At 37.6% G+C, this 27,963-nt stretch overlaps 2 protein-coding genes across 2 annotated transcripts; one reads left to right on the forward strand and one right to left on the reverse strand.

Annotated features, from left to right (window-relative positions):
- Positions 1-390: 390 nt before the first annotated feature.
- Positions 391-5,516, reverse strand: tprg1l (tumor protein p63 regulated 1-like). Its single transcript, XM_047356337.1, has 6 exons — positions 5,137-5,516; positions 4,866-4,957; positions 4,679-4,729; positions 4,446-4,571; positions 2,564-2,717; positions 391-2,094 (listed from the first exon to the last, which is right to left on the reverse strand). Exons 1-6 carry the CDS (start codon positions 5,365-5,367, stop codon positions 1,900-1,902), a joined length of 849 nt encoding a protein of 282 aa, XP_047212293.1. The 5' UTR covers positions 5,368-5,516; the 3' UTR covers positions 391-1,899.
- Positions 5,517-17,911: 12,395 nt separating this feature from the next.
- LOC124875375 lies at positions 17,912-20,093 on the forward strand. The gene is made up of 6 exons (XM_047377511.1): positions 17,912-18,198; positions 18,298-18,339; positions 18,453-18,494; positions 18,768-18,851; positions 19,097-19,228; positions 19,355-20,093. Exons 1-6 carry the CDS (start codon positions 17,949-17,951, stop codon positions 19,636-19,638), a joined length of 834 nt encoding a protein of 277 aa, XP_047233467.1. The 5' UTR covers positions 17,912-17,948; the 3' UTR covers positions 19,639-20,093.
- Positions 20,094-27,963: the final 7,870 nt, after the last annotated feature.

A 27,963-nucleotide genomic window follows, 5' to 3' on the forward strand; every position in this document is an offset into this window, starting at 1 on the left:
ATAGTTTTTTTTTTCTGTTCAAAATCCAAAATGAATTAAGTATAAAAATCCAAAAATACACAACTTGCTTGGCCTTGACATGTCTTTTTGTAAGGCTGTTTTTTAAAGCATGAAGTCGCATGACCTGTAGCTTAGAAATCATTTAGATTTTTACCACCCTGATGGTATGGAGTGTCCGATTATGAAGGCCCAGCGTATGTAGCTTGACTGGGGCCTGACAAGCTGGGGTCATGTGCTATACTACAATACAAGACTTGAAAACGGGAAAAAAGGAAGACACTTCTCCAACCACCAATAAGGAAGCAGGGCAGCTGTCTTTACAAAAACAGGAAGGCTTTTATTGTTGTCTTCCATTGTGGCTGCTGAGCTGCAAACACATCAATCAGAAACAAAGCTTCAAAACAATTTTAATAAGACAATCCTTTTATATATTAAATTTTTCAATGGGACGTATACATAAGACATACTTTTGTATTGGCGTTCATACAATATTTTAAATTTACAAATGCAGATATTTACCACTACACGAGAGTACTGTCTAACAAACAAAAAATCATGCAAAGTCAGCGTGCAAGGACCATGCAGAAGGACAGAAAAATGTGCCATGCGACGACGCTTTAGCTTTGCTTAAAATGGCAATGTGTTGTAACTTCGTCTGGTTAAAAAAAATAAAATGATATTTGAATAAAGGAGGACTTGGCCCCTCACTCTTCTCAGGCACATCTCAAGAATTCTAATTAGGGATAAAGTCTAGATTCTGTGTTCGACAACGTTGGTTAGAAAATGGTATTTTATGCTCCCTGAATCAAATTTTCTTCACAATTTAAGGCTCGATGAATCCAAATTATTACCATCTAGGAATATACCTGTACCATAAGGTCAAAAACTAATCGGTGAAGGTAAAAACCCGGCCATTCAGGATGTCATGGTTGGCAGTTGGTCTCATGTTTTTGGAACATACCATTGATAAACCTGGACCTGACAAACAACCAATTCCAAATCGCTGTGCCATTAAGGTTTACACACCAGACATGAGTGTGTCTTTCCCTGAACGCTCATTTCCTTTAACGCCGACCACTCTGGAACAAAGTAATCTGACCACATGAAGTCTTTCTATTGCCCCACAACAACTGTAATTCATTTTGTTTCATTGATAGCTGGTTTTCTTAAAGATACACACCCATGTTGTCTCAATATCTAAAATACTCTTTGCATTGTGTCTGCTGTTCTAATCTTTCTTATTTTTGCTAAATCTCTCAATGATCTTCAGGGTTCCTATTCAGTCTTCAAAAGTTCAGAATTTTCTTTCTGTGATTTGTCAGGTCTGGATAACTATAGAAATAAGAAAAATGGGTAATGGACAAACATTTGTTTTCCAAACTATCCTCAGTTTTGGTCTTTGATAATATAAAAAAAAACAGTTAGAAACTTTTTAAATTGGATATAAATGTGTATGTCTACGACAAATGTCCAGTCATAGCTGAGCCTTAGATTATACCAGTATGTTTTGTGTAACACTTTGGAGGTTTTAAAAGTTCTTTGGCATAGAGATTTATTCTCAAATTACAATGATGTAAAAAAAAACATGGTTTGCCTAACATGGTTTCATAGTTTAATGCTGCAGATAAAAGCTGCAGAGGGTGGAGTGTGGCGGATCTGTGTGCAGATTGTTGATGGAAAGCTGTTAATAAAATGAAGCGGCAGTCATTACAGAGCTGCCCGTCTTTTACCTGCCGCAGGCCGACCGTTTGTCTGCAAAACCAAATTGAGGAAGTGTGGACATGTTATGGGCTGGACTTAAACACACACACATACAAGCTGCACATTGCGCTATAGCTTCCCTCAGACAGCGCTGTGTAACAAAGATACACAGGACAATCGCTTAAGAAACCAAATAATTTAGAAGCCGATTTTGCCACGGGTCATGGAGTAGCCCAGCTTTGCCTCGTTGTTGATGAACGACATTATGCCCAGATAGGTCTCGATGAGCAGGGGTCTTTCCAAGATCAAGACGCCGTTGGCCCGACCGGGGATGGGGTACTCCTTATGGGCTTTCTTCACTGCCTGTATCAGCTGGGTTTTGAAGCTGTCCAGCTGGGGAAGCGACAGAGAACATGAAACAGGAACAACCCTGTATGTGCCCTGTTTATATCCTTATCAGAACTAGGATAAAGTGGATAACAAATAGTACTAAAGCTTAATAACAAAATGAGCTCCATTTACTATAAATAAGAATATACATGCAGAAAACTGCCCCAAGAAGCGCTGCTGCGTTGTCAGAAAGGGGAGAAAAAACAGCTTTGAGCCAAACCATTTACAGATTAAGGATGTATGAATAGCCCTTTGTTCAGGATTACTTATACCACTAGAGCTCTGTTGTTTTCAGTTGGCCTGTTACTGCCTGAGCTGTTGATGCATATTAGGCCTCAAACAGCAGCTAGATCACTGGTTGCCACATTGTGTCTTAGATTACATTTCAGTGCTAATATGATTACCAAAGTGCAATGGAGGATGTACTTATTAGGAAAACATTTGTTGCCCTGCGTAGTGAAATAAAATCTACCTGGCAGAGGGAGGCCACTTTCTCATCAGCGCGGGCCATAGGGTGCTCTGTGAAGGTGGAGTAGGGCACATCTGTGGACCAAGGGTTCCAACGGTTAAAGAACGAAGCCCGAGGACGTCTGTCCCACTGAACGCGAATCCCATAGCCCTCTCTTCTGCAAAACAAGTTGAGAACAATGTGTCTTCTGAGGGACAATATTTTTACATTTCTTACTAAGCAATGCAGCATCTTTATATTGCTTTTTCCCTAGTTTTGTTTAAATGAATATCTGATTGCATTTGATGTCTGAGAGATACACCAAACAGCCGTAACATAGGGAGAAATAACCGATAACACTACCAACACTGCTGATGTTGGATTAAATATTTCTGCTTGGAAAACGTTCATAACACAGATGTTACTGTGGCTGTTACTAGAAGGCAAACTGGACACATGGATTATCCAAGTCCTTGTTCAGACCTGCCACTAACATCTGTTTGCTGTGGTTTGATTGCACTTGCGTGGGCACATTTACGAGGATCGAGGACGAGCTCGCTCAGACCACCTGTGCAAATGCTCGGAGACAAACGCACCTGCATTAGTTTAGCAGTCTTAACAAAAACCATACCATAAGCTCGTGCTAATTTTCTGCAGTCAATGAGGGAGATACAAGGTACCCCACTGAGCAGTTCTCAAAGTGAATCACAAAGCAGCACGAGCGCACAACACAAACGATGAATTTATCTATTGAAAAGGTATTCATAGATCAGTGTGCGCTGGGTTCATTTTTCTAGGTTAATATGTGTTTAGATAACTAATTGTAGCTACTATCCTCCTTCAGTTCATCCGTTTGTGGTATAATGGGAGTTTTTTGTCCCTCTTTCCTCCCTGTGCACCACCGGGTCGGTTTCTCTCCATTTCCGAGACCCAAACAGTAAAACCAGCAAAGTATTTACCTTGTGAAATAATGAGAAATGGTTAAGTATAAAATCAAGATTTAATGCCAAAATGATCAGTGTACAGAGTATTCAACTGAACAGATACAGAGTGACATTCATCTTCGGTACCGGGACGCTCTCAGCTCATCTTAGGGATGAACCGAGAGGAGCAAAGAATGGAGCGTGAGTCCTGCTTTTATCTACGCCTGTTCTTAACCCTCCTAAAGGATGTCATCCTCTTGTATCAGTTTATCTTTGACTATGTGTTGCAACTTATATGATATCAACAGTTATGTTGTGTAAGCTGTAGCAGTGAGCGGTGCGGCAGATAAGCAACAAGGGCAGATATATTTAATTAGGGCAGCAAAGAGATGATTAGAAAAGGCCACAGAATCATACATCCATAACACGTTTAATCCACAATCTACTCATGTTCCTTACGCCTCGCAATCAGCTGAACGGTTCTGGCAAGAAATGGCCTGGTCGAAGTTGACCCTTCCATTTTACGCCACTGATGCAGCTCAGGAGCTCATCACAAACTCCTAAGGACCTGCTGTAAAGGTAAGACTGGAGTGCAGAACATTAGAAAGCTTAGAGGGCCCACTGACGGTTGACAGCCGTCATGATGTGGCATGGCTATGTGTTTATTTGCAGTTTAAGGAAATCTAATCAATTAGGAGGAATTTTCTATAGGTTTGAACAGTCATCCTCAAAGCTGTCCACTTATAACTGAACCAACCAGGACACAAGCCAGTGCCAGATCTAAATTCATCCTAAAATTAACATCCCAGGCTCTGTTTTTCTTTTCTGTCCTTCAACATCCTGCCTGGAGAAAGTTCTCAAGGGAAAATGTAGCTTCCAACCAGAGAAATATATGGTCACATTGTTGTGACCAACTGGTCCAAAGCCAGTTTACTTACAGTAAACATTAATTTCTTGCTGCAAAGATTAAAAAAATGACCTACTTGTTAAGAGATTTTGGTGGGAATTCAAATTCACCCACAGAGATGGTGTCTACGGAGTTCAGGGATATCCTGACAACTTGCTGACACAGCAGGTTAATAAAGTCGTACTTGCACACCAGCAGAGACCTGCACACAAAAAACATATTTCACTTTAGACACATCCTAAAAACATGACCACTGCTACACTCTGGATGGTTTTGCTCTGTCACAGCATAGAAAACGGATTTACTCACCTGTCCGTTATTAGAACAAGTCTCTCCTTCTCATTGTTCCAATGGTCCACTCTGTAAAAATCCCAAAGAAAATGTTTATTTTAAACCCTTAGCTGATAAAGATCAAAATATGAGAATTGGTGTTGTGAAGCCGCCGAAGTATTTAGCGTATCGACTGATAATGAGGCCCTCGCTGATGGAGACTCACTCTGTCAGCAGCCAGACGCTGAGCACCTCCCCGTCCTCAGATGGGAGCGCCACCGTCCGGATGTCGTTCACAGCCTGCTCGATGGTACCTGGCTGAGATCAGCATCACACAACCCGCCAATCATCAGCATCACCTCAGAGAAACCTGCATCTCTGTGATGTCTTAATGTACTGCTGAAAAATACTGCACTGATAAATAAATGTATCAAGGGAGTTTGATGGATCTTTCTGGCAGTTTTAAATCGAGATTTTTACATTTATTTGCTGCTCACCCTAAACACGAAGTAGTCCTTGACTTTCGCTTGCATCGTGGGGTTGTGCACATGAAACGGCGTGAGCGTTTGTAACGGGGGGCAGCAGGCCACGGAGGCTGCGTGTCCGAAGCTCCGTCCGACGGCCTCCGGCGGCGTGAAGGCAACCTCGACCCCCTCCTCGGTCTCTGCGGGGAGGAGAACCGCAGCTCCCGGGCTGTCCGGCTCCACCGTGTCGTTCAGCTGAAGCATTGCGAAGGAGACGATGTTCGCGGAGGTTTCCTGATAACTGACGCCAAATTTTACATTAGAAAATGAATTTCCGAAGACGCGGACTCTCCCATTGCGCACAAATGTTTTGATAGTCGGGGTATCAAGGAAGTAGTTCCAGCTGGCTGCACTTCCTTCCCCTTAAAGGGACATCCATCCATCCAGCTCACATTTATCAGAAACATTACAGATGTGCATTAAACTCATTATCATCACCCGCGTTTAATACCCGTATTACCCTAATTCTTAAACAAATAAATAATAATAAAATCATTATTATTATTTTGTAATTATTTAAATATAGTTAAAATAGTTAATTGTGTGCATGTTTGCTTTCATAATGACTCATTTTATGAATAACTAGATTGATAATTGCTGCCTTAAAAACGTACTGTTATTAATAAAGGAGCTGTAAATATGTTACTAAATTATTCTTAAATTGTAAGTATAGCTATAGAACATAAAGATTTTGTCAAACTTAAAAATCTTACTTGTTTTAATAACGTTGTGTTAGAACAGAAGCTTTAAGGGTAAAGCAAAAAAAAAAAAAAAAGTATTTCCTATTAATAAAAATAATCTTAGCATTATTAACGTGCAGTAGCCTATTTAAGAGAAGCCACCTTTTAAAGAAGTTGATGCAGGCTAACATTAATCAAATCAGTTTGAATTCAAGTCAGGACAAACAGTCCCCTCTAGTGGAAGTGTTTGGTAACTTCTATTGTTGATCAACACTGTCGCCTGCCAGTTGTAACATAAACCAGCGGTTTTTCCTCACATAATTTAATTGAGGAAGTACATAAAAAATACCTCCTTATCAACAGTTTATCACATGTTGGATAAAGTGTTGGTTTATCATTCCAAGACTAAATGAGAACTTACTGTTTATACTATTGTTACTGAAGCACGGATAAGAAAATACTCTTTATCACTCATCTGTTTGCTCATGGTCAATTTTTGGGTTATCGGTTTAAGACAGAGTGAACACACAGTTTGGTCTTTTCATGAGATTAATCAACCAATAAAACATAAAATTCTCAGAATTGCTCAAAGATTTAGGTAACCCTTTTCCTTAAACCTGAATTTCAAATAAAAAGACTTTATATGAGTTGGCAAACGATTTTCATGTTTTCTAACCTTTATCTGGAAATATTCCAAAGCGTTCATTTTGATGTCAGGACTGATTGGCTGTTTCCTCCATAAATGTTTAGTAAAGGCTTGTATAGATAACTTCAGAACAAAGTCCATCATGGTCAGCACATTTTTCTTTAAGTAAAAAATAAACAGTCAGTTATGACCTGTGGGGTCTATACACCCCTTGCCTGACTAGTACCTCAGAGGTGTATGGAGGTACTAGTCCACTGTCTAAAAAAAACACTGTCTTAAACAATATTTTACAATCTATCCATCCGGGAAGCCATTGCAGTGATATAAAGAATGATGTGATTTGATCCATTTTATAATGTTGTTCAGGACTCTTGCAACAGCTTTGGAGATGACCTCAAGGTCCCTGGTATTTTTTATTTGTTTACTGACAGCTGCAAAGACACCATTAGACACCATAATCTGACATGCTGAAAATAAAAAAATTCAAAGTTTTTATGTCCTTTTGGACAGAAACACAATAATTTACAGAAGGCTTTAAAATATTTTTAAAACTAAATGGGTTTGTTGCATCATTTCAGTGGTTTTACACACTTCTGAGTTTAGTTTAGTGCTAATTCTTATGTTACATTTTCGCAACCAACAACAATAACATTATGAGGCTGGAGACGATATAAGCTCATCTACTCATTGACGTTTAAGAATCACATACTAACACAGGCTTTAAGCCACTGAGGTCATATGGTTGGACAGGAATATAGGTCTGTGTATCATCAGCATAGTGTGTATCTTCAGAATAGTAAAGTATTTTATAATGACCTATAATCTGAGCTACATTAATTTCATACCAGTGAGTGTCTTAAAAACATCATCTCCACCACAATTTGTTACAAATATGGCTCAATTATATTTGCGATTAGATATTGTCCCGCAGAATATTATTTCCTTGAAATCGTAGGAACTGAAACTGTTAAAAAGAGAAACATCCTAAATATTTGGAGCACCCTTAGGGTTGTTGCCCACAGTGATTTCAATATTATTCCCAGGATCAGATTTGAGATAAACACATTTTTGTGCTTGTTGTTTTCAACATTACAAGGCAATTCTTTCAACTATTATCACTTGCACATCTTTCTAAAAAAAAAAAAAAAAAGTTAATATTTAGTCACTGATAAGCATACATTATTTAAGGCTTTGGCTACCCCACATAACCCACAAAGCTGACCTGCAGAGACTGAAACTAAGAATGGAGATGAAAATGTTTTTCCAAGCATTGCTGCTAATCTGCTGTCTTTCACTCCTGCTCAAAGCAGACAATGAAATTATTTCAGATTTAAGGCAAACTGGATCACAGGTAGGAGACACTGAAAATCTTTCAAATAATCAGCAAACCTGTACACAGGACATCAACGCTGTGCTGAGAGAGATGAGCTCCTCGCTGGCCGGACTGAAGGTGGAGTTGTGGTACTTACAAAGAGATTATGAGGGTAGGTTTACAAAAACAAGTACAGTCAATAAGAATTACATGTTTTGAAATATTTGTTTTTCATATTTAATGTTTGATGTTTTTGTTGAAATGCAACAGTGAAGGTGAGCGATCTGGAGTTGGTAAAGAAAGAGCTGGACGAGCTGAAACAACAGTACAAAGGTATTCAAATCATGATCGTTATATTAGAAAAAAAAAACAACATTGAACACAAAAAGACATAAACTTGTTAATCAAAATTACTTTTGTCAGTCAGTCAGTCATTTTCTACCGATTCTTCCCTAGTGGGTCGGTGGGAAGCTGGTGCCTATCTCCAGCAGTCTATGGGAGGGAGGCGGGGTCAAAAAGGAAAGCAATAAAAGTGCACTGTGCATTCTCTGCCATTACATATAATTGTAGTGTACATTAGTGCTATATCCAGAGATATTGCTGTATAATTAGTAAGTTCGCCATTTATTAAACAATTTAAATATAAATTTAATGGATGATCTGTTATTAGATATTTATTGAGAGTTTACAAGAAGTTTGTCCTGTTTCTGTCATTTGTTATCATTAGAGATGAGTTCTCAGCATCCAAGCCAATGAAAAAAATCACCAGGAGCTATTAAATGAATAGAAGTTTAAATTAATTATTAATTAAACTAGTCAATGTTTACATGTGTTTACTGATAAAAACCTTAATTGAGATGCAGGGGTAACACAAACATAAACACCAACAAGAAATATCAAACATTCAGCTGATCAAAATAACTGAAGATTTTGCTAAAAAAATACATGAACATTCAGTAACTTAGAAATAAACATAGTTAGGCTCTAAGAGCTCTAAGATGTCTTTTATTCTTTTCCAACATGCTGTGTGGAAAGGTTTTCCTATCATTCTAGCTATCTCTCAAAGTACTGAGGATCTGACGACAAGAGAAAAAAGAGAGGTTCAGTTCCGTTCTAGTGGACTTCTAGGGTCCTTCACTCTCACTATGGCCATTAATATAAATAATACAACATGTGCAGCTGAAGACATTGCCTTTCCTCCATAGTGGGATCATACTTTGGCATTGAGCTCCAGCAACTTAACATCCTTGAAGGCTGAGGGATTTTGGAACAAATTCCTTTGAGTCGGTCTTATAGTGATCACTTCATAGAAGACCAGCCACAATTTATCTCTCTCAGCCCAGGTATAGTTGAGTCAGCACTTGGTCTCCTGTGGGTATCAGCAACAGGTGAGACTTTTCAGGCAAAATCTCAAACCAAATCACAAAAACCTGGAATGGAGAAAGGACTTGCACAAACAGTGGATTTAGAAAAAAAAAAAAAAATCTTAAGGGAACATCTCATCAGGGAGTCCCACACTGATGTTTTTTTCAGAGGCTGAAAGACAATAGATAAACTGAATGCCTATTGGGTTTTCCAATTATATTATTTTAAGTAAATTGTATCTATTTATTACATGTATTTACATGTAAAACAGTAGTACTAACAATTGATGACTATGGCTCTAATTTCTATAATTTCAGCTCAGGCAGAAGAACTGATGAGTTTTAAGATCAAGGCAAACAGCACTGAAAACCATGTGGAGGTTCTGAGGAGAGAAGGAGAAGGTTTGTGAAAAAAAATGACGGTTGTAACAATACCATCATTCACCATATAGGTCATTCAAAAAAATTGAAGTTTTGAACTTGTTAGCATACTATTCACTTACTTGATCTGTTTGATCTTATAAAGAAGAATACAAATTTGAAATGTTTTGAAGGTACCTCTGACTAATGTGGATTCTTTCAAATATTTTTGAGAATACAAATTACTCTTGAGAGCATCAGTAACTGCTAAAACCTAATCTATTCAAGTTTCTATCTCACAGTTTGTTTTCATGTCAGACATTGTATTTAGCTACAACAAAGAGAATTACGCTGTGGCAAAAACTTCAAAATGTACAATTGTAAAATGCAAAATAGTTTCTCTTCATCCTAATAACACTAAATCATTTTCTCACAGTGAAACGAGTGGCTTTCTCAGCCTCCTTGTTGGCCTCAGGTGCAGGAGATATTGGACCATTTAACACACAGACACCTCTAGTCTTCAGACATGTTGTTGCAAATATTGGAAATGCCTACAACCCCAACACAGGTACTCTAAATTAAACATCATTATTACAATTTTATTTTTATAATCCTGACATCCACTTGGTTGTTCATTATTTATGTAAACAAATTGACAAAATATTATTGAAATAGAAGCATTGTTGTTATATGTTGCCCAGGGCTTTTCATTGCACCAGTGAGAGGAGCCTATCACTTTGAGTTCTACATCCATGGACATGGACATGCGTCACATGGGACAGGTGCCGTGTTGGTCAAGAATGGAGATCCTATTTTCATTGCATATGAACATCAGCCTTCTTATTCTATTAACCCATCTAATGGTGTCACATTGCTGTTAGAGATTGGAGATGTTGTATTTTTGCGTCAGTGGCAAAACTCAAGAATTTATGACAGTCAAAATCGTCATACCACCTTTAGTGGCCATTTGCTTTTTACTATGTGAGCAGAAAACAATCCTAATTTTATTTTGTCATAAAACCGCCACAAGAGTGCATCATATTTGCATACATGAAACAAATTTTGCATAAATTCATAAAATATTGTAAAATCTTATGTTTTACATTTTGTCTTGTTTTCCACAACAATCCAACAGCACCAGTGGTTGTTAGACTTTTCTTTTTTCTTTTACTTACAATAGATTACACACAAAATGTAATGTAGTGTACGTTGTATGACTTTAATTTTGATCTGTTGAAACATTTATTTTAATGTGCAGTTTATTTCAGATGAAAATTGTTCATTTTACAATTGACTGAAAAAAACAAAACAGAAAAACACTTCATTCATTTTATGTTTATTGTTACTGTAACTAATTATATGTGCTCTCTTTCAGACTCTATCCTTGAAAACTGGCTCAAAGTTTATCTGTTCTTTCTTTCTAGATGAAATGACTAAAGGAGCTACATCCATTAACATTTACTTTTCCTTCCCATAGAAAGTACTCCTGGATCAGTGCTTCTTTGTTCTTTTTGTGTCTCTGCTCTGTTCTCTCAAACTCCCAGTCGTTCGTGGCAGATGGCCACTCACACTCAGACTGGTTCTGCTGGAGGTTTCTTCCTGTTAAAAGGGAGTTTTTCCTTTTGTGAAGTGCCTTGAGACAACATGTGTTGAGAATGGCGCTATATAAATAAATTGAATTGAATTGAATGAGACCGATTGTGACAGTTAATAACGCAACAACCATGTGCCATTATACTGTTTTTTTAGGATGTTTATCCAACACAAAATTGCACCGCTCCAACTAGATGACCGCCGCTACTAGCGTCTTACACCCAAATATCCAAAATGCATTGCGCTGCTCACATCACTTTCCCAAGCCCTATTGCCAGCCTTTCCAATGCTATTACCAGCCTATCCAGTGTAATCACACGCCTCTCCAATGTTATTGCCAGCCTCTCCAGAGCTAAGGCAAGGGAGTACTTTCCTTCTCATTTGCCAGTGCCAGCCGCTCATTTATTGGCGCCGGCCCCTCGGTTACCGGTGCTGGCCTATTATTAATCAGATCAGTAGCTGGCTTTGGAATGGATCTCCTGCAACAAGCAAGCAGCCACCGCTGGGTGCGCAATAGTCTTAATTTTGGAACTGATACCGCGCCATAGAAAAACAGGTGAAAAACCAGGGTGCATAACAGGATGGATGGATTACATGAAAGATCTCACTTTTGAAAGTGTTGTATACTTTTTTTATTACAATTAAATTAAACAATACCTATATTTAAATAAACCACGCTAATATTAGTTCTTAATTCATGGGTTGCGTGGTGTTGCAGCTGTCAGCACTGTTGCCACTGTTGTTAACTTGAAGGTCTTAAGCCGCAGCATAGTGTGAAACTAACTAGGCTTAACTAGGGCTTAACAATCCCAGGAAAACATGTAATTGCAATTGCTGAATCTTGCTGACAATATTGGTTATGATTAATGCATTTTGCTGACTACCTCTCACCTACATCTGTATGAAGGAACATAATCAATATGAAACTTTACAAAGAGGTATGCGGAATTGATTCTCCTAATACAGTGGAACCCTTTGGCATAAATGAAGAACCTAATTTGTCATGTTTCCTCTAATGTATTACATGTTCACTGTCTGACTGTAATTCCCTGTTTAATGTTTGATTTGATGAGATTTTCTTACCGAATCTGTGAACTTTGGCATTTATGTTTTATGAATGGTTTCAATAATATAATACTTTGTTTGAAGTGTGTAGTGTTCATCTTTGACTTGTTTAGAAAACTGTTGTAGGTGTGGACAGTGAACACTTTGGTGAGCTCCACCCATTTTTTGAGTGATCAGTTAGTCCAGATGATGTCTTAAATATACATTTGGTTGTGCGTAATTACTAGTCTTAATGCTGTGTTCACTTTACTCTGATGAAGACATACTGATGTTGAACTGTTAGTCTACTTCAGTATTTCCAGAATAAACGCTAACAATTAATCAATTAGCTCCTGCCCTCACTTGTCTTCCAGACATGACTATTAGTTCTGATTATAAAGAGATAATTGTGCATTGATTCAACATCAAACACCAAATGTATGCAATATTCTAAATAGGATCAATAAAATCAACACAAATGTCACTATTGTCCATCCATCATAAATCCATCAAGTTACTGTAGAAAAACAATGTCCAATGACTGCATAAAAAGAAAATATATACATAAACATGTCAAATGGCTATTACTACTTTATGTCCTCTTATCCTTTCTAAAGAAATGAAAGTGCACCATGACCAACAAAAAGCAACCACAAGCTAAGGGATAAAGTTTAATATGATCTAAGAGTAATAATTTCAAGTGCACAAAGAACAGAACGCAAGAATAAAATATAAACCTAAACATAAAGGAACGAACCAAAATAGAAAGACTTTTTAAGAAATAATATAAGCAGAGAAGTAAACTGAAAACTGCTTGTAAACAGCAATAAAGAACTCAGAAGTGAGTAAAATACAAACACAAATGAAAACCATAACCCAAACACCCGAGAATCATAACAAAAGCATCCTAAATTAAAGGGATGCTATAGTGATCTGTCATATAATGTTGTGTTCTTGTCTGGACCATTGTGTACAACACTTGGGACAAGCATTGTGAGTTGCAGAGCTGTTTAACGAAAATAGTAATAATAAACTGGAAAAGACTTTAAAAGGTTGCGCAGAGTGGGTTACAAACATGGAGTAGGAAGTAGTCAGGAGGAACCGATGGAGAATAATGAAACCAGAGAATATAAATACTGTGGTAGGGTGAAAAATGGATCAATGAACAAGGAGAGCTAAACAGGGGGACATTAGGAGCAATTGGTGGGAAAGAATATGTAGGCCACTGAAGAAGGGTGACTAATTAACACAGATGAGCAAGGAATCCAGGGGAATAACAAAACATCTAAGTGAACAGAAATAAGTAAACAAGGGAACTAACTAAAGAGCATAAACATGGAGGAACATATCTACAAGGAAATACAAACTAAAACATCTAACACGGGAATCCAAGAGGGTAACCTAAACGAGAATGAATGCTGATTCTACTGAACTGAATTAACAGCAACAGAAGTACCGAAAACAGACAAGGAACTCAAACTCACAACCTAACTCAGGCAGATCATAACATGATTGGTCTCCTCAGGTGACAGAGGTCAACACCTATCTAAGTCTAGGATCTTGGGCAGTAGCTCACAGTCTGAGCAGAGCAGAGAAGCTGGTCTCCAGTTTTGAAATCATGTAGATTATCCTCTTTTGGTAGCATAGGTTTGAGTTCATGACTACATCTAGGTTTCTGCCATTTTCTGCTTTGTCTTGAAATGCAGTCTAGATGAGTGCTTATGCCTGATTCGGTGATCTGGGGAGTGGAGGAAATCACTCACAGGACCGCAAGGAGCCAGGAGATTGTGAGAAGTGCTGGGAGAATCTACACTTGGCAGAATAAACTGCACGACAAAAGCTTGACTCAAAAAACGTAGAAGGAGCCAGTGAGCTTCTAATTGAACTGTGTCTGAGGATTAAGATAGTAAGCTATGGGATTGGGCTTTGGGTCAAAAAATGGAACTTCTATGTGATTTAATATGAAATTTACATGAAGTTTATACTTATCAACGTGCAGTTAAAATGTTTATGTTAAAAAGGTAGTAAAGCTAAAAGAAATTTGCTAGGTGAGCCTTTGCTCACTCGTATAAAATTAAACAAAGTATTCACAATTCAGAAGAAGGTGTTGCAGTCACTCAATATAGTTAGCTGAATTTCTTTAAATAGAAAACCTTCTACTCCTTATATAATCTATCAAATACAACGTGAATCTCTTTGGCAGTGCACTAGAGCAGTGGTTCCCAAACTTTGTTCAGTTGTGTACCCCTTTAGAGATCTGACCTCAAGCCAAGTACCCCCTACTTACACTCCCTTTAAAATGTGTTTGTATACACTGCACATATCAAATAAAATCATATACAACTGTTAGTTATTTCTCATGAAATGATGTTTATTAATAAATGTCAGCATTATTAAGCAACACATGTTTACATTTAGGCAATCACTTATTGAAACTTTTAGCATATGTAGAATTAATATATTGCAAAACATTTACGGTGTGATAACAGTTATTGGACATACTGTGTTTTTAACTAACCTTTTAACTAAACTTATAACAGCTTTAATCAGAAGGGTGTACTTGAAAAGTTGCACACAACTGTAATGTTTTTTTTAATTTGAGACAGTCTGGGTCTTAAGTCATTCTCAACACCAACTCTGTATTTTTTTCAATGGGACTCTCCTGTTTGGCTGTCGGTAAAGCTGCAGACACAGAGCTGAACGGATGACGTATCCAACTCTCTGATCCGTCAGATTCAGGGAAATACCGGCTTAACTGTGAAGCCAGTTCACCAAGGTGCGCAGTAATGTCATGTTTCACATTCACACTTAATGTAAGTTCATTTGTGCACACAAAGTCATGTAACAACTTTTTTAACAACTTCTGTTTTGTTGTTGTCCATGCAATTTCCCCAGACGTTTAACTTTATCTTTATCATTGCCTCAACTTTATCTTACACATCAAATACAGTTGTTGAAATCCCTTATAATCCTAAATTTATTTTGTTCAAGCAAGAAAATATATCATACAGATATATGAAACTATATGAAACTCCTAGTATTGCAAATTTTCTGACAGTTGAAAATGATGGTCACTGAAGAAAGTCTTAAGTTTATCTCTCAGTTCAACGTGTCATTATTTTGCCTCTAGATAGCCAGCGTTCCTCTGTGTGTAGTAATAACGTCTCATGGTCACTGCCCATTTCACAGCATAATGTAGTAAATATGCAAGGGTTCATGGGCCTGGCTTTCACAAAGTTCACCATTTTCACTGTCATGTCCAAAACATTTTTCAGGCCAATAGGCGTTCCCTTAGCAGCAAGAACTTCTTTGTGGATGCTACAATGTAAGCATGTAGCATCAGGAGCTGCCACTTGTACCCGCATTACTACACCACTGTGCCTCCCTGTCGTGGCCTTTGTGCCATCAATACGAATTTACAAAGGTGTCCAGCATTTTGAAAATGTCCACCTCTGTTGTCCTTGTTTACAGTTTACAAAAGAGCATGTCCTCCTTAATTGTCTCTTCATAAATGTATTGCACATACACAAGGAGATGTGCCAGGCCAGACACATCAGTTGTCTCATCCAGCTGTAGTGCATAAAATTCGCTTGCTCATATGCGCTGTAGCATCTGTTTTAAAACTTACTCTGCCATATCAATAATGTACCGAGAGTCTGTGTTATTTGACGAAGGCTTTGTTTGTATAGCTTTTTTAGTCTTTTCCCCCAACATTGTCTCAACTATATCTGAGGCAGCAGGTACTATCAAGCCCTCCACTATAGTGTGTGTCTTGCGGGTTTTAGCCACTCTGTAACTCACCATAAAAGATGCTTTAGTCCATTTTTGCTATCAGTTTTGATCTCCCTTAAGCAGGTCTTAGTGGTACAAAGTCGCTCAAAATACTCCTGTGGCTTGTTTTTCAAATGTACATGTTTTCTTCCTATATGTCTTCACAATAGTGAAGTCTTCATTGAGTTATGAGATACTTTTGCACAAACAACACAATGTTGCTTAGTAAATCCACCAGTATTAGTAGATGTGAATCCCAGTGCAATGTAGCTTTCATCATATTTGCGCTTTTTTGCTTCACGGTCTGAGGTGATGGGCTTTCCCTACGCCACAAGGCTCTGCATCCGAACCCTTGTCACAGTCCACCGCCATGCTGCTAGCCGTTTGGCTTGCCGGGCTACCAACAGATGCACTGCTCCTAACATTCCGGTCCAATGTATCTCTTGTATTTGTAGAATTGTTTTGAGTGTTGTCACTTGCAGGTGCATCATCCAATGTGGGCTGGCTGGTGGTAGCTGTCGCTGTCTCTCGGGATTGATATATTTTCTTTTTTAGCCAACAGTCCATTTTTTTGCTGCCCCGACAAGAAGTTGAGTGTAAGCTGCTTTGATTGACAGGTGTCCCGTCAGCAAGTCACACCTATTGTCACACCCTTCTACTTTGTCAGTGCAGTGATTTTGTTGAACAGTAGATGACAATACTAGAGCACATTTACACATGTATTAGGCTTTTTGGTAATGTGAGAAGGCGCCTTATATGCGAGTGTAATCTGCCTGTTTTCACACATTTTTTTCGAATTTTTCTTGCATAACCACTACGTCCCTCTTGCGTACCCCCAAGGGTATGAGTACCCCACTGTATCTATGCCTGCACTTAAAGACTGTACTAGAGAAACCTGGAGAAGAGCAATATGAGAAGGAATGGAGTGGGGTTGCCTTTTTTTGCTAAAACAAATATAAATGTGTTGGAAGATTTGTACATGAATTTTCATTGCTTAGTTTAAAAAGGTTCTTTATCCTTATGATTTACCATTAAAAGACATTTTCATTTCCTTAGTTTGGTGAACTTTAATAGAAGTGGTTTGAATACTTTTCACATGTATTTTCTAAGTACTTTAATGAACTATTAACAGAATTGTCATCTTGTCTTAGAGTTGCATTTGGGTGGTTGCTATGCAGACTGAGCAGGAACTTGTGTGTGTGTGGAGGAGTTCTAGGAAGCAGTCCGTTGGCACCCCAACTAATCTTGGTGTCGTTGGATGCCAGATGTGGACGTGTGGGCTGTATCAGTATATGGAAACTGTGTGTAGCCACACCCACGATTCTGTAACATGAGTGTTCTTTCTTTCTTTAATAAAAGGCTGTGACACAGGGCAGCTCCTTTGAGAGAGTGAACTGTCTCTCCCTGAACAGCCAAAGATAACTTTGACTCGCTTGTGTCTTCATTGCATATCTTATCTGAGTTTATCAGTGTGTCTAACTCTGACAAAATGCTTTTTTAAAAACATCCAGTTTAATTTAGTTCTAACAGTTGTGTCTCAAAACTTTACAACTCTGAATGAAATGGATTTCAGATGAACATGTTATCAGCACAATAAGAATGTATATTATTTACAGGTAATAGCATAGACTTTGTCACTAAATACTGTGCTTGTTGTTACAAAATCAAAAATCAAATGAGGGAAACCTTATCACCTTCACGTGAAAAGGTGATCACGTGAAAAGGTGATAAGGCAAATAAAAAATTCAGGTAGTAAAAGCTGACTCCCAGATTGTGAGAATGGAGATAACAATGCTCTGTCCTCAGTACAGCTGCAATGGGAGTCTGCCAGTCATATAATTATGACCAAAGATTGTCCCTTTTGATAGGAAAATCCCACTATAACAAGTCACATCGGCATTGGCTTTAGACAAAAGATTTAGGTAATTATTAGTCAACTGCTGTGAATATTTAAGGCTTGGATTAACATGGAGACCAGAAACCACAAAGGCGACCAGCAGAAAGTGACGCTGAGAATGGAGATAACAATGTTTTTCCAATTGCTATTGCTAATCTGCTCTCTCTCCACAGCTCAGCTTCAACCAGACTCTGACAATGAAATTTTTTCACCCGCAAGGCAAACTGAATCACAGGTAGGAGACACAGAAAATCACTCTGCCAGCCAGCAAACATGTACACAGGACATCAACGCTGTGCTGAGAGAGATGAGCGCCTCATTGGCTGGACTGAAGGTTGGCATGGATTACTTACAGAGAGATAATGAAGGTAATCAAACCAAGAGAAGCAAAGTTTTAAGGTTTAAGTCACTGAAGTGTTTACATTGACATCACATTTTAATCTCTTTTATTTTACTTGTGCAAACAGCTAAGACAAAGGAACTGGAGTTGCTGAAAGAACAGTACCAAGGTATTTATTTAATTAACACCTGATGTTATCACTAAAAGTCAACATTAAGCATAGGAAGGGTCATATTGTTTAAAATTAATATCAATTGTCTATGTGGTTTTTATTTATTTTAGAGCAAGTAACAAAAGTAAGAAAATTGGAGCAACAGTACCAAGGTATTTATCAAATTATTCTAAGAATAAATTCATTTATGTGAAAGTTATACAAAAGAGATAATCAACACACTGACAGTCAGTTTTGCTCAAACTTTTATTAAGGATTTTGCTCATATGCAATCGGTTTAGAGGGCAAAGCTGATAAATGTATAGTTTTCAAGATGTCAGGGATTACAAACTACTGTGAGTTTGTGATGACAAAATGCTACTGTAAGAATGAAAGAGAAAATATTTTATGTTAGATTTTATCTTTATCTTTTTATTAATGTTCAGCTCAGGTAGGGGAACTGATCAGTGTTAAAGGCAGGGCAAACAACACTGAAGACCAAGTGGAGGTTCTGAGGAGAGAAGGAGAAGGTTTGTGAAACTCAGTGTTAAAATATTCATATCAAGAACAATCCATAATCTCAAACATGCCCTGCAACAAAACGTTAAGTTGTATACATTTACCAGCTTGTCTATAAGGTTTGTTTTCTTGTCAAACATCGTTTTTAGCCACAACAAAGAAAAATATGCGGTGGCAAAAAACCTTTAAATGTAAAATGTTAAAAACACAAAATACTTTCTGTTCATCCTAATAATAGTAAATTGTTGTCTCACAGTAAAACGAGTGGCTTTCTCAGCCTCCTTGTTGGCCTCAGGTGCAGGAAATACTGGACCATTTAACACACAGACACCTCTAGTCTTCAGACATGTTGTTGCAAATATTGGAAATGCCTACAACCCCAACACAGGTACTAAACATCATTATTACAATTTTATTTTTATAATCCTGACATCCACCTAGTTGTTCATTATTTATGTAAACAAATTGAGAAAATATTATTGAAATATAAGCATTATTCTTATATGTTCCCCAGGTTTTTTCATTGCACCAGTGAGAGGAGCCTATCACTTTGAGTTCTACATACATGGACATGGACATGCGTCACATGGGACAGGTGCTCTGTTGGTCAAGAATGGAGATCCTATTTTCATTGCATATGAACATCAGCCTTCTTATTCTATTAACCCATCTAATGGTGTCACATTGCTGTTAGAGATTGGAGATGTTGTATTTTTGCGTCAATGGCAAAACTCAAGAATTTATGACAGTCAAAATCATCATACCACCTTTAGTGGCCATTTGCTTTTTACTATGTGAGCAGAAAACAGTCCTAATTTTATTTTGTCATAAAACCGCCACAAGAGTGCATCATAATTGCATACATGAAACAAATTTTGCATAACTTCATAAAATATTGCAAAAATCGTATTAGATTTTACATTTTGTCTTATTTTCCACAACAGTCCACCAGCACTAGTGGTTGTTAGGATTTTCTATTTTTAATTATTTTTATGACTTTTGTTCTGTTGAAACATTTATTGTAATGTGCAGTTCATTTCAGTTGAAAATTGATCATTTTACAATTGACTAAAATAAAAAAGGTTATTTATGGTCTTTAATGAAACTGGTTTGGAATGCTTTGGGGAAAATACAAACTTGTACATATTCTTTGTAAGTGATTATATTTTAAGTAGAAAATTATGAAACCAGGAAGAATGTTTTTTCAGGTTTGTTTGTGTTGTTGATATATTAAACTACGTGAAAAGAAATTACCCAGGTTTAAAATTTTCTTTAATACACATACAGATTTTCTATAACTTAATAAAAATGTTTTCAAATAGCAAAGGTAAATCTGGGGTTATGTGCATAGTTTGGATCTCTAAAACCCTGATGGGAGAATTGGGAAAGTTAAAGGGGTACAATTAAACAGCAGTAAAACAGTACAGGTTCATAAAAGAAGCAACATGCAGAAACATGGAGAAACTTGTTTTTATATAAACAAAATGCATTTAGTTAAATATGCAAATATTAAAAGAACTCTGTTGGTGTAAGTTTGGGTCTGGGTAATCGTCCCTCTCTCTCCCTCCCACGCTGCTGACAGGGAACATCTCAACCCTCAGACTGGCTGGTGGTTTCTCTTCTGGACATGGGGCCCCTAAATGTCTCTGTGGGTTCCTGACTTAGACTTCAGAACTGAATTGTAACCATGCAAAATAAGTTATCTTGCTGGATTACCTTTAAAGGCCACCCCCATTTTGGATATGATTAATCTATCCTTAGTACATGGATACAGTATGTACCAGAGACGTTTTAAGGTAGCTGTAATTAAACCTTTACTTAAGAAACCTTCGCTTGATCAAGATGACTTAATAATTTACAGACCTATATCCAATCTTCTGTTGTTATCTAAAACGCTTGAGAAACTAGTTGCTAATCAAGTGTGTGAGCATTTACACAGCAATGATCTGTTTGAAGAGTTTCAGTCAGTACCAAAGGGTTCAGTGCTTGGGCCAATTCTCTTTACTAAATACTGTATATGCTTCCAATAGGTAAAATTATCAGCCAGCATGGGATACATTTCCACTGTTATGCTGATGATACTCAGCTTTATTTATCCATAAATCCTGATGAGTCCAACCAGTTAGATAGACGACAGGCATGTCTTGAAGACATAAAAACCTGGATGACTTTAAATTTTTCCTCCTAAATTCAGACAAGACAAAAGTTGTCTTTGAAATAGAGTCTTTGAAAAAGAAATTGCTTAGTCAATCAATTAATGCGGATGGCATTAAATTGACCTCCGGTAATAAAGTAAAAACCTTGGTGCTATTTTTGACCAAGACATGTCAATTAAATCCCATATTAAACAGGTTTCTAGGATTTCCTTCTTTCACCTCCGGAATATTGTCAAAATTAGAAATATCCTGTTTGGGAGTGACGCTGAAAAACCAGTCCATGCATTTGTCATTCTTTACTATTAGGATGTCCACTAAATGCAGTAAAATCCCTTCTCTCAAGGTAGAAGCCAATACAGTTTATGTGCAGGGTGTGTGGGGTGTGCAGAAATTTTAGCTGCCCTTTTCTTGACCCTAGACCTGTATAAGTCCTGGATAAAGGGAAGGTCAGCCCTGATGATTCTCTTTGCAGCTCTGATTGTTTGTTGCAGTCTGGACATGTCTTGTTTTGTAGATGAGTCAAACCACACTGAGATGGACGAAGACAGGAGAGATTAAATTGTGGCAGTATAGAAGATGACCAGCAGCTCCTGTGGAAGGTTGTACGTTTTGAGTTGCTTCAGGAAGTAAGGTATCTGCTGGGCCTTCTTCTAAACATTGTCTATGTGAGTGCACCATCTCAGGTGGTTCCTTGGAACTGGTCCACAGCAGACACAAAAAATTAAAAAGAGAGATCATATTTATCCTATTATAGCTTCCCTTTATTGGCTCCCTGTTAAATCCAGAATATAATTTAAAATTCTCATTCTCACAATGAGAATGAAAATTTTAAATTATATGAACATATAATTTAAATTATATGAACATATGGAGTGTGATCCATTAAGGATCACACTCCATATGTTCCTAATGCCGGCTTGCCACATGTGGCGATAAAAAATCCTAGGTATGACAGGTTTGATCCTACAGTGTGTGGTGTCCAGTCACACGGCAAGCACAACACACCACACACGAACAGATTTCACTCAAAAACACCCAGATGTCAGATGGGAAATTTCTCAAACTATTCCTTCTTGGAAAAATGAATTCACTTTTTCTGTTCATGTATTCTGGACTTCAGGTCTCCAAAGCAGTGCTGTGTGTCTGTGTGAGAAATTGAAGACAAATTTCATTCTTTTGGTAATTCAAGCATTTGTCCTCTGACTGTATTTATTTACACCACAGGTGATAAATTGGAAAATCTGATTCATTAACGTTCACCATAATCCATGGTATTTATTTTAAAATAAATTAGTTAAAGGGATGACGCCTTTTACAGTTTTTTTTTATTAAATCTTCTACTGATTTAGAAACTGTTGAACTATGTTTTAACAACTATGCTTAGTGAGGGATGATGTGACATTTTACCATACACAATATCCCCAAATTTGGCTTCTGAAACATAAGTTGGGTCTTTTCTTTTTTTGCCCTTTTGAATGGAAATTTTTGGAAGGGATTGTCCGAGTAAGACTAAAGACATAAAATTGTCCGTCAGTCAGTCAGTCTCTACCGCTTTTTCCATTTTGGGTTGCTATACATAAAATCGTATTCAATAAATTACGATATTATTGAAAAGTTAATTTATTTCACTAACTTAATTAACTAACAATTAACCTTATATAGATTAATAACACGCATACCTATGTTTACCAGCCTTTCTTGTTTTCTGTTTGTTATGATTTTACAGCTAACGAAAACATAACATTTAATTTTTTAGAAGATTAGAATATTACATCAGGCCAATTAAAAAAAAGTTTTTTTTAATACAGAAATGTTAGCTTCATTTAAAGTAATTTTAATACTTGCTTAAAAATTACTATTTTACTAATTCTGGTTATAATATAGATGACCCTCTGATAAAATCTGAAGAGATTGTGTTGTCACCTCTCATGGTTTTGGAGAAATAAATTCCTGAAAGTGGGACAAATGCATATAATGGTTGAGCATTTTGAGGTATTTTGACAAGATATTTCTCCAAAACTGTAGAGTAAAATATAAAATATTTATTCTTTTACATAAAACATGAATCTGAAAGTTGTAAAAATGTAATTAATATAAATGTTCTGAAGGTTACTTTTCTGTTTTCCTCTTATTTTCTCAACCGTTTCCAGGATCGGCGTCCTTTCTGCTCCATTACCGTAATGCGCCTTGAATGCGCGACGCTAATCTTTAAGGAAGAGCTGGTGTTGGCTGGCGTCACCACGTATTTCTGACTGTCGGCTCACTTAACCACAGTTTTCTTCTGTACAGTTGATGTCTCCTCACTGAAGCGACGCTGCAAGCCCTGCAGTTCGAGCGACCGCTTTAGTCAGCGCTGACCAATAGGGAAACGTCTTACATCGTTCGTCTTTAGGCTCCGCCCAGGATGTTCATGTTTCCAGAACTCAAAATTCTTTGAGTTCAACCAGAGAGCGTCAAAACCAAAAAAGCGAGACTCGTAACCAAAGATTTTTGACATGCGCAAATAAAAGTTTATGTTTTGCAAATAACTTTTTTCTCTTTGTGAGAAAAAACTCTGAAAGTTTTGATCACAACTTAATATTTTTTGATTGATTTTTTTTGATTGAATATTATTTTTTTGATTGAGATTAGGTTTTTTTTTGATTGAGATTAGTTTTTTGTTTGATTGAATAATATTGAGACAAATGTAACTCCATATCAGAATAGCTGCATGGCTAACCTTCACAGAAATGCTCTGTGACCTGTTCAAGTTCAATAATGTTTATTGTCTCCTAAGGGTAATTGATTTTGCAGCAACAGTTTAAAAACAAAATCAACACGTGACAAACATCCATCCATTTTCAATACCTGCTTCTTTTGTACAGGGTCACGGGGGAGCGGGTGCCTGTCTCCAGCAGTGTGTATGCTAGAGGCAGGGTAAACCCAGAACAAGTCGCCAGTCCATTGCAGGGCAACACAGAGACACACAGGACGAACAACCATGTACACACCAATTAACACCTAAGGGCAATTGAGAGAGACCAATTAACAATGGTTTTGGTCTATGGGAGGAAGCCAGAGTACGATCCTCAGCATCATCATACTCCTCCACATACCAGACAACGTCGTGAAGCTTGTCTGCTTTGCTGCGAAGTAACTGAACATTTGCCAACATGAAAATGGGAAGCAGCATCCGACGGTGGCCCTGTTGTTTCAGTTTCTGCCACACCATGTATCCCCCGCTCCCTTACTCCCAATGGCTTGTGCTTCCAACGCCGACACTCCGTGGAAGTTCCAGCCTGGAGAATATCTCCAGGAAGCACAAGCCATTGGAAGCAATATAAAGAGTTCTAAAATTCAAAAAAGTCTTAGCTTAAAAGTCATGTTTTCAGTAGCTACAAAAATATAGGCTTGAAAACATCCTTCAGTGTTTAATTAATCTATATAATGTGTTTCACTTTGTGAATTCAGTTACTGAAATAAAGGAACCTTTCAGTAATATTTAAATTTATTGAATTTTACTGTGGCTGCACAGTGGTGCAGTTGGTAGCACTGTTGCCTTGCAGCAAGAAGGTCTTAGGCTCGATTCCCGGCCCGGGGTCTTTCTACATGGTGTTTGCATGTTCTCCCTGTGCATGCGTGGGTTCTCACCAGGTACTCCGGCTTCCTCCCACAGTCCAAAGACATGCCTGTTAGGTTAATTGGTCTCTCTAAATTGCCCTTAGGTGTATGAATGAGTGTGTGCATGGTTGTTTGTGTGTTGCCCTGCGATGGACTGGCGACCTGTCCAGGGTGTACCCCGCCTCTCGCCCATAGACTGCTGGAGATAGGCACCAGCTCCCCTGCGACCTACTATAGAATAAGCGGTAGAAAATGACTGACTGAATTTTACTGTAAATTGATCTTGTTGCAGATAAGAAAATAGCATGTAAAAGTGATGGTAGGGGTAGAAAATGATGCTATGTTACACAGCTATAGTTTTTGCTACAACTTCAAATCATATAGCAGGTTTTACAGAAGATTAAAGATTCTTTATTGTCATTTTGTCACTATAATGAGATTTAGCTGAGACCTGGCTCAAACGATACACATGTAGGTTATAGACACAAAATTTACAAAATTTAAAGCACAGAAAAAGAGAACAAATGTATATGGAATGTGGCATGCAGTATTTAGTATTTACATAAAGTGCAGCTTGTGCTGAAACAGTCTGAGATGGGTTGGTGGTTTGTTTGATTGTCAGCAGGGATGTTTAGTCAATTGCCTTCACTGCTTCAGGAAAGAAACTGTTTCAGAGTCTTGTTTTTGATGTGATGTTACTAAATCGTAACAAGTGGGAAAAACAGTGCATTGTCCAGGTGGGTGTGGTCTGTAGCAATGTTTCTGACCCTTTTCTGGACTCGTGCAGCATAAATTGAGTCTTGTTGGGCATTCTTTACCAGGTGGGAAATATTCTCAGTCCAGAAGAGGTTAGAGGAGATGGGAATGCCCAGGAACTTTATGCTGTCCACACGCTCCACCACCTCCCCCTGTATGCAGAGAGGAGCATGTTTAGTCTTTCTGGACCTCCTTTTATCCACTATAGAATAGGGCACTATAAATAGGATTTCATAATTATTCTATTCAAAACAATTATATTCCCATAAAAACTTTAATTGTGGTTCATTCATATCTTTCTTTGGATTTGCATCAAAAACAGAATGGTATAGATTTTAGTGCCAGGCTTCAAAACAGTGTGAAAAAAGTGCAAAAAATGTGGAAATTCATCATACATTTGTGAAAATATTAACCATAGGGATAAAGGATCCCCAACTTATATCACAATTTTTATGAATCTTCTGCTTCACCTGATCGACATCAGGCAGGTCATCAGTTGTTTATCATAGATAGAAATGTTTGCCATTGCCCTTAAATACATAATTTCTGGGCTTATATTTTGTTTGTTAGCGTGCTACAACTAAAGTTACGAGTTTACAGTAACAGGAAATTAATGGTTAATTTACAGCCTTTTTATCATCAATCATCATCAATTCTAAATTAGTTGGATGGCAACATTTTGCAACAGGCATATCTTTTATATTTTGCCTGTTTTTCTGTGACTTTTCAGTTGTGTGGATATATTGTGTGCAAAATTAGTTTCAAAATGTAATATATTTTCCCTATTGAAAATAATCTGACAAATTTGTTACAGCAGTTTGGAAGTCCGAGGCCGGAAAAGGGTGGCTTGCCCTCTTCAGGTTGGAGGGGAGTTCCTGCCTCAAGTGGAGGAGTTCAAGTATCTTGGGGTCTTGTTCACGAGTGAGGGAAGAATGGAACGGGAGATCAACAGACGGATTGGTGCGGCTGCCGCAGTAAAGGGGGCGCTGTGCCGGTCCACGGAAGACGACGAGTACGAGTTTGGAATCAGTTAAAGATAAATCATTGAAAGAAGTCAAGCAAAAGGCCCTTTTCTCCATGGCAGCGTTGATAGCACTCTCAGTACAGGTGAAGACTTAAGTAATGGGGCCTGAACCACATTTAATCAGCCAAAGAGGTCATCAACTTTTGGTAGTCAAAGGCTATTGACATTTTCACCTCCTAAGAAATGGCACAGAAGATATATTGAGGAAGCAAAGACAAGTTAAACTTTGCTCTTAATTCCTGGTTTATTCATTTACAATAAGAACTCAAACAGAATGGACAAGCTACTTATTAAACAACATGTGTATAATTTGTGCAATATCTTTTTTCCCTTCAAAACAGATTTTACATTTTATATATTTTTGTTTTTATTTTTGCATTTATGCATACATTTTTGCATTTATGCAATGGTAGCTACCTTGTAAATGATTGTTTGAGGATTGTGACTTCAGTTTTTAAACAGATAATCTAAAACTAAAACTCTTATCTTCTACATCATTTTAATAGTGAAAATAACACCTTGTAATGATTGCCAAGCTAATCACAGATAACCAAAGACTACTTAAGGCATAAGTTAGTTTCAAAGACTCAGAGCTGAACTGCAGGGACCTTCAGAAAAGAGAAGATGTGTCTACTGTTGTTTTTGCTACTCTGTTCTCTTTCAACTGCTCAGCTTCAAGGACAGTTTGACAGTAAAATTGCTGAACATGTAAGGCAGCCTGAGTCTCTAGAAAAAGAACCAGGAAATATCTTTGACCACCAACACATCTGTTGGCATGACATCCATGCTGTTCTGAGAGAGATGAGTGCCTCTCTGGCAGGACTGAAGTAGTGAATGGAATACTTACAAAAAGAAAATGAAGGTATGATAATTCATTCTAATACTTGACTTGACCAGGCTGCTTTAAATAGGCTTGAACCACTGAACCACTTTCTTGGTTCTATTTTAGCCCATGCAACAAAGACAAGAGAACTGGAGCAACAGTCCCAAGGTATACACTGTACATAATGCAAACTCATAAGATAATTTTATGGTTTCTTATCAGTAAAGCGCTTGTTTAAACATTAGCACCCATGTCTTCTGTCAAAAATGGACTTTGAAAATGGTTTTGATTGCCCAAGCTATCGTTCCTATCTGTGTCGTTTTGTGTTTTTTCAGCACAATCAGTTAAGGTGAAAGAACTAGAGCATCAAAAGTCTGAGCTGCAACAACAATTTCAAGGTATTTATCACTTTTAGTAACACTGAAAAACACAGAGGACACGATAAACTTTAATATCTATTTGTCTTGTATATTTCAGCGATGGATTGCTATAAAAAATTTGTCTCTTATGCATCAAACTATTTCTTAACAGTGCTTGAATGGATGAGTTCACATATCATAATAGATTACTAACACAGATGTGAAAGTTATTGGTCCTATTAACAATATCCATGTTTTTTATGGTATATTAAAAGGAGGACAAATTTTTGTTTTGGTATCCGCCCTACTAACACTGTAGAATTTATTATGTCTGCAACTTCCATTAAGACAGTGAATGTTACAATAAACCAGTTCTTTAGCAGCTAATTATATGAGTGATGAGCT

The sequence above is a fragment of the Girardinichthys multiradiatus genome, chromosome 1 (genome assembly GCF_021462225.1).
Source record: "Girardinichthys multiradiatus isolate DD_20200921_A chromosome 1, DD_fGirMul_XY1, whole genome shotgun sequence".
Classification (NCBI taxonomy): Eukaryota; Metazoa; Chordata; class Actinopteri; order Cyprinodontiformes; family Goodeidae; genus Girardinichthys; species Girardinichthys multiradiatus.

What these genes read in the sequence shown, in the direction of transcription:
- LOC124875375 (XM_047377511.1), top strand. Translation starts at nt 17,949, where the DNA reads ATGGAGATAACAATGTTTTTCCAATTGCTATTGCTAATCTGCTCTCTC. An exon ending in CTTACAGAGAGATAATGAAG is followed by an intron (nt 18,199 to 18,297) that starts GTAATCAAACCA and finishes TTGTGCAAACAG; the next exon opens with CTAAGACAAAGGAACTGGAG. An exon ending in GCTGAAAGAACAGTACCAAG is followed by an intron (nt 18,340 to 18,452) that starts GTATTTATTTAA and finishes TATTTATTTTAG; the next exon opens with AGCAAGTAACAAAAGTAAGA.
- tprg1l (XM_047356337.1), bottom strand. Translation starts at nt 5,367, where the DNA reads ATGCTTCAGCTGAACGACACGGTGGAGCCGGACAGCCCGGGAGCTGCG. An exon ending in AGCGTCTGGCTGCTGACAGA is followed by an intron (nt 4,730 to 4,865) that starts GTGAGTCTCCAT and finishes GGATTTTTACAG; the next exon opens with AGTGGACCATTGGAACAATG. An exon ending in CCACCAAAATCTCTTAACAA is followed by an intron (nt 2,718 to 4,445) that starts GTAGGTCATTTT and finishes CTTGTTTTGCAG; the next exon opens with AAGAGAGGGCTATGGGATTC.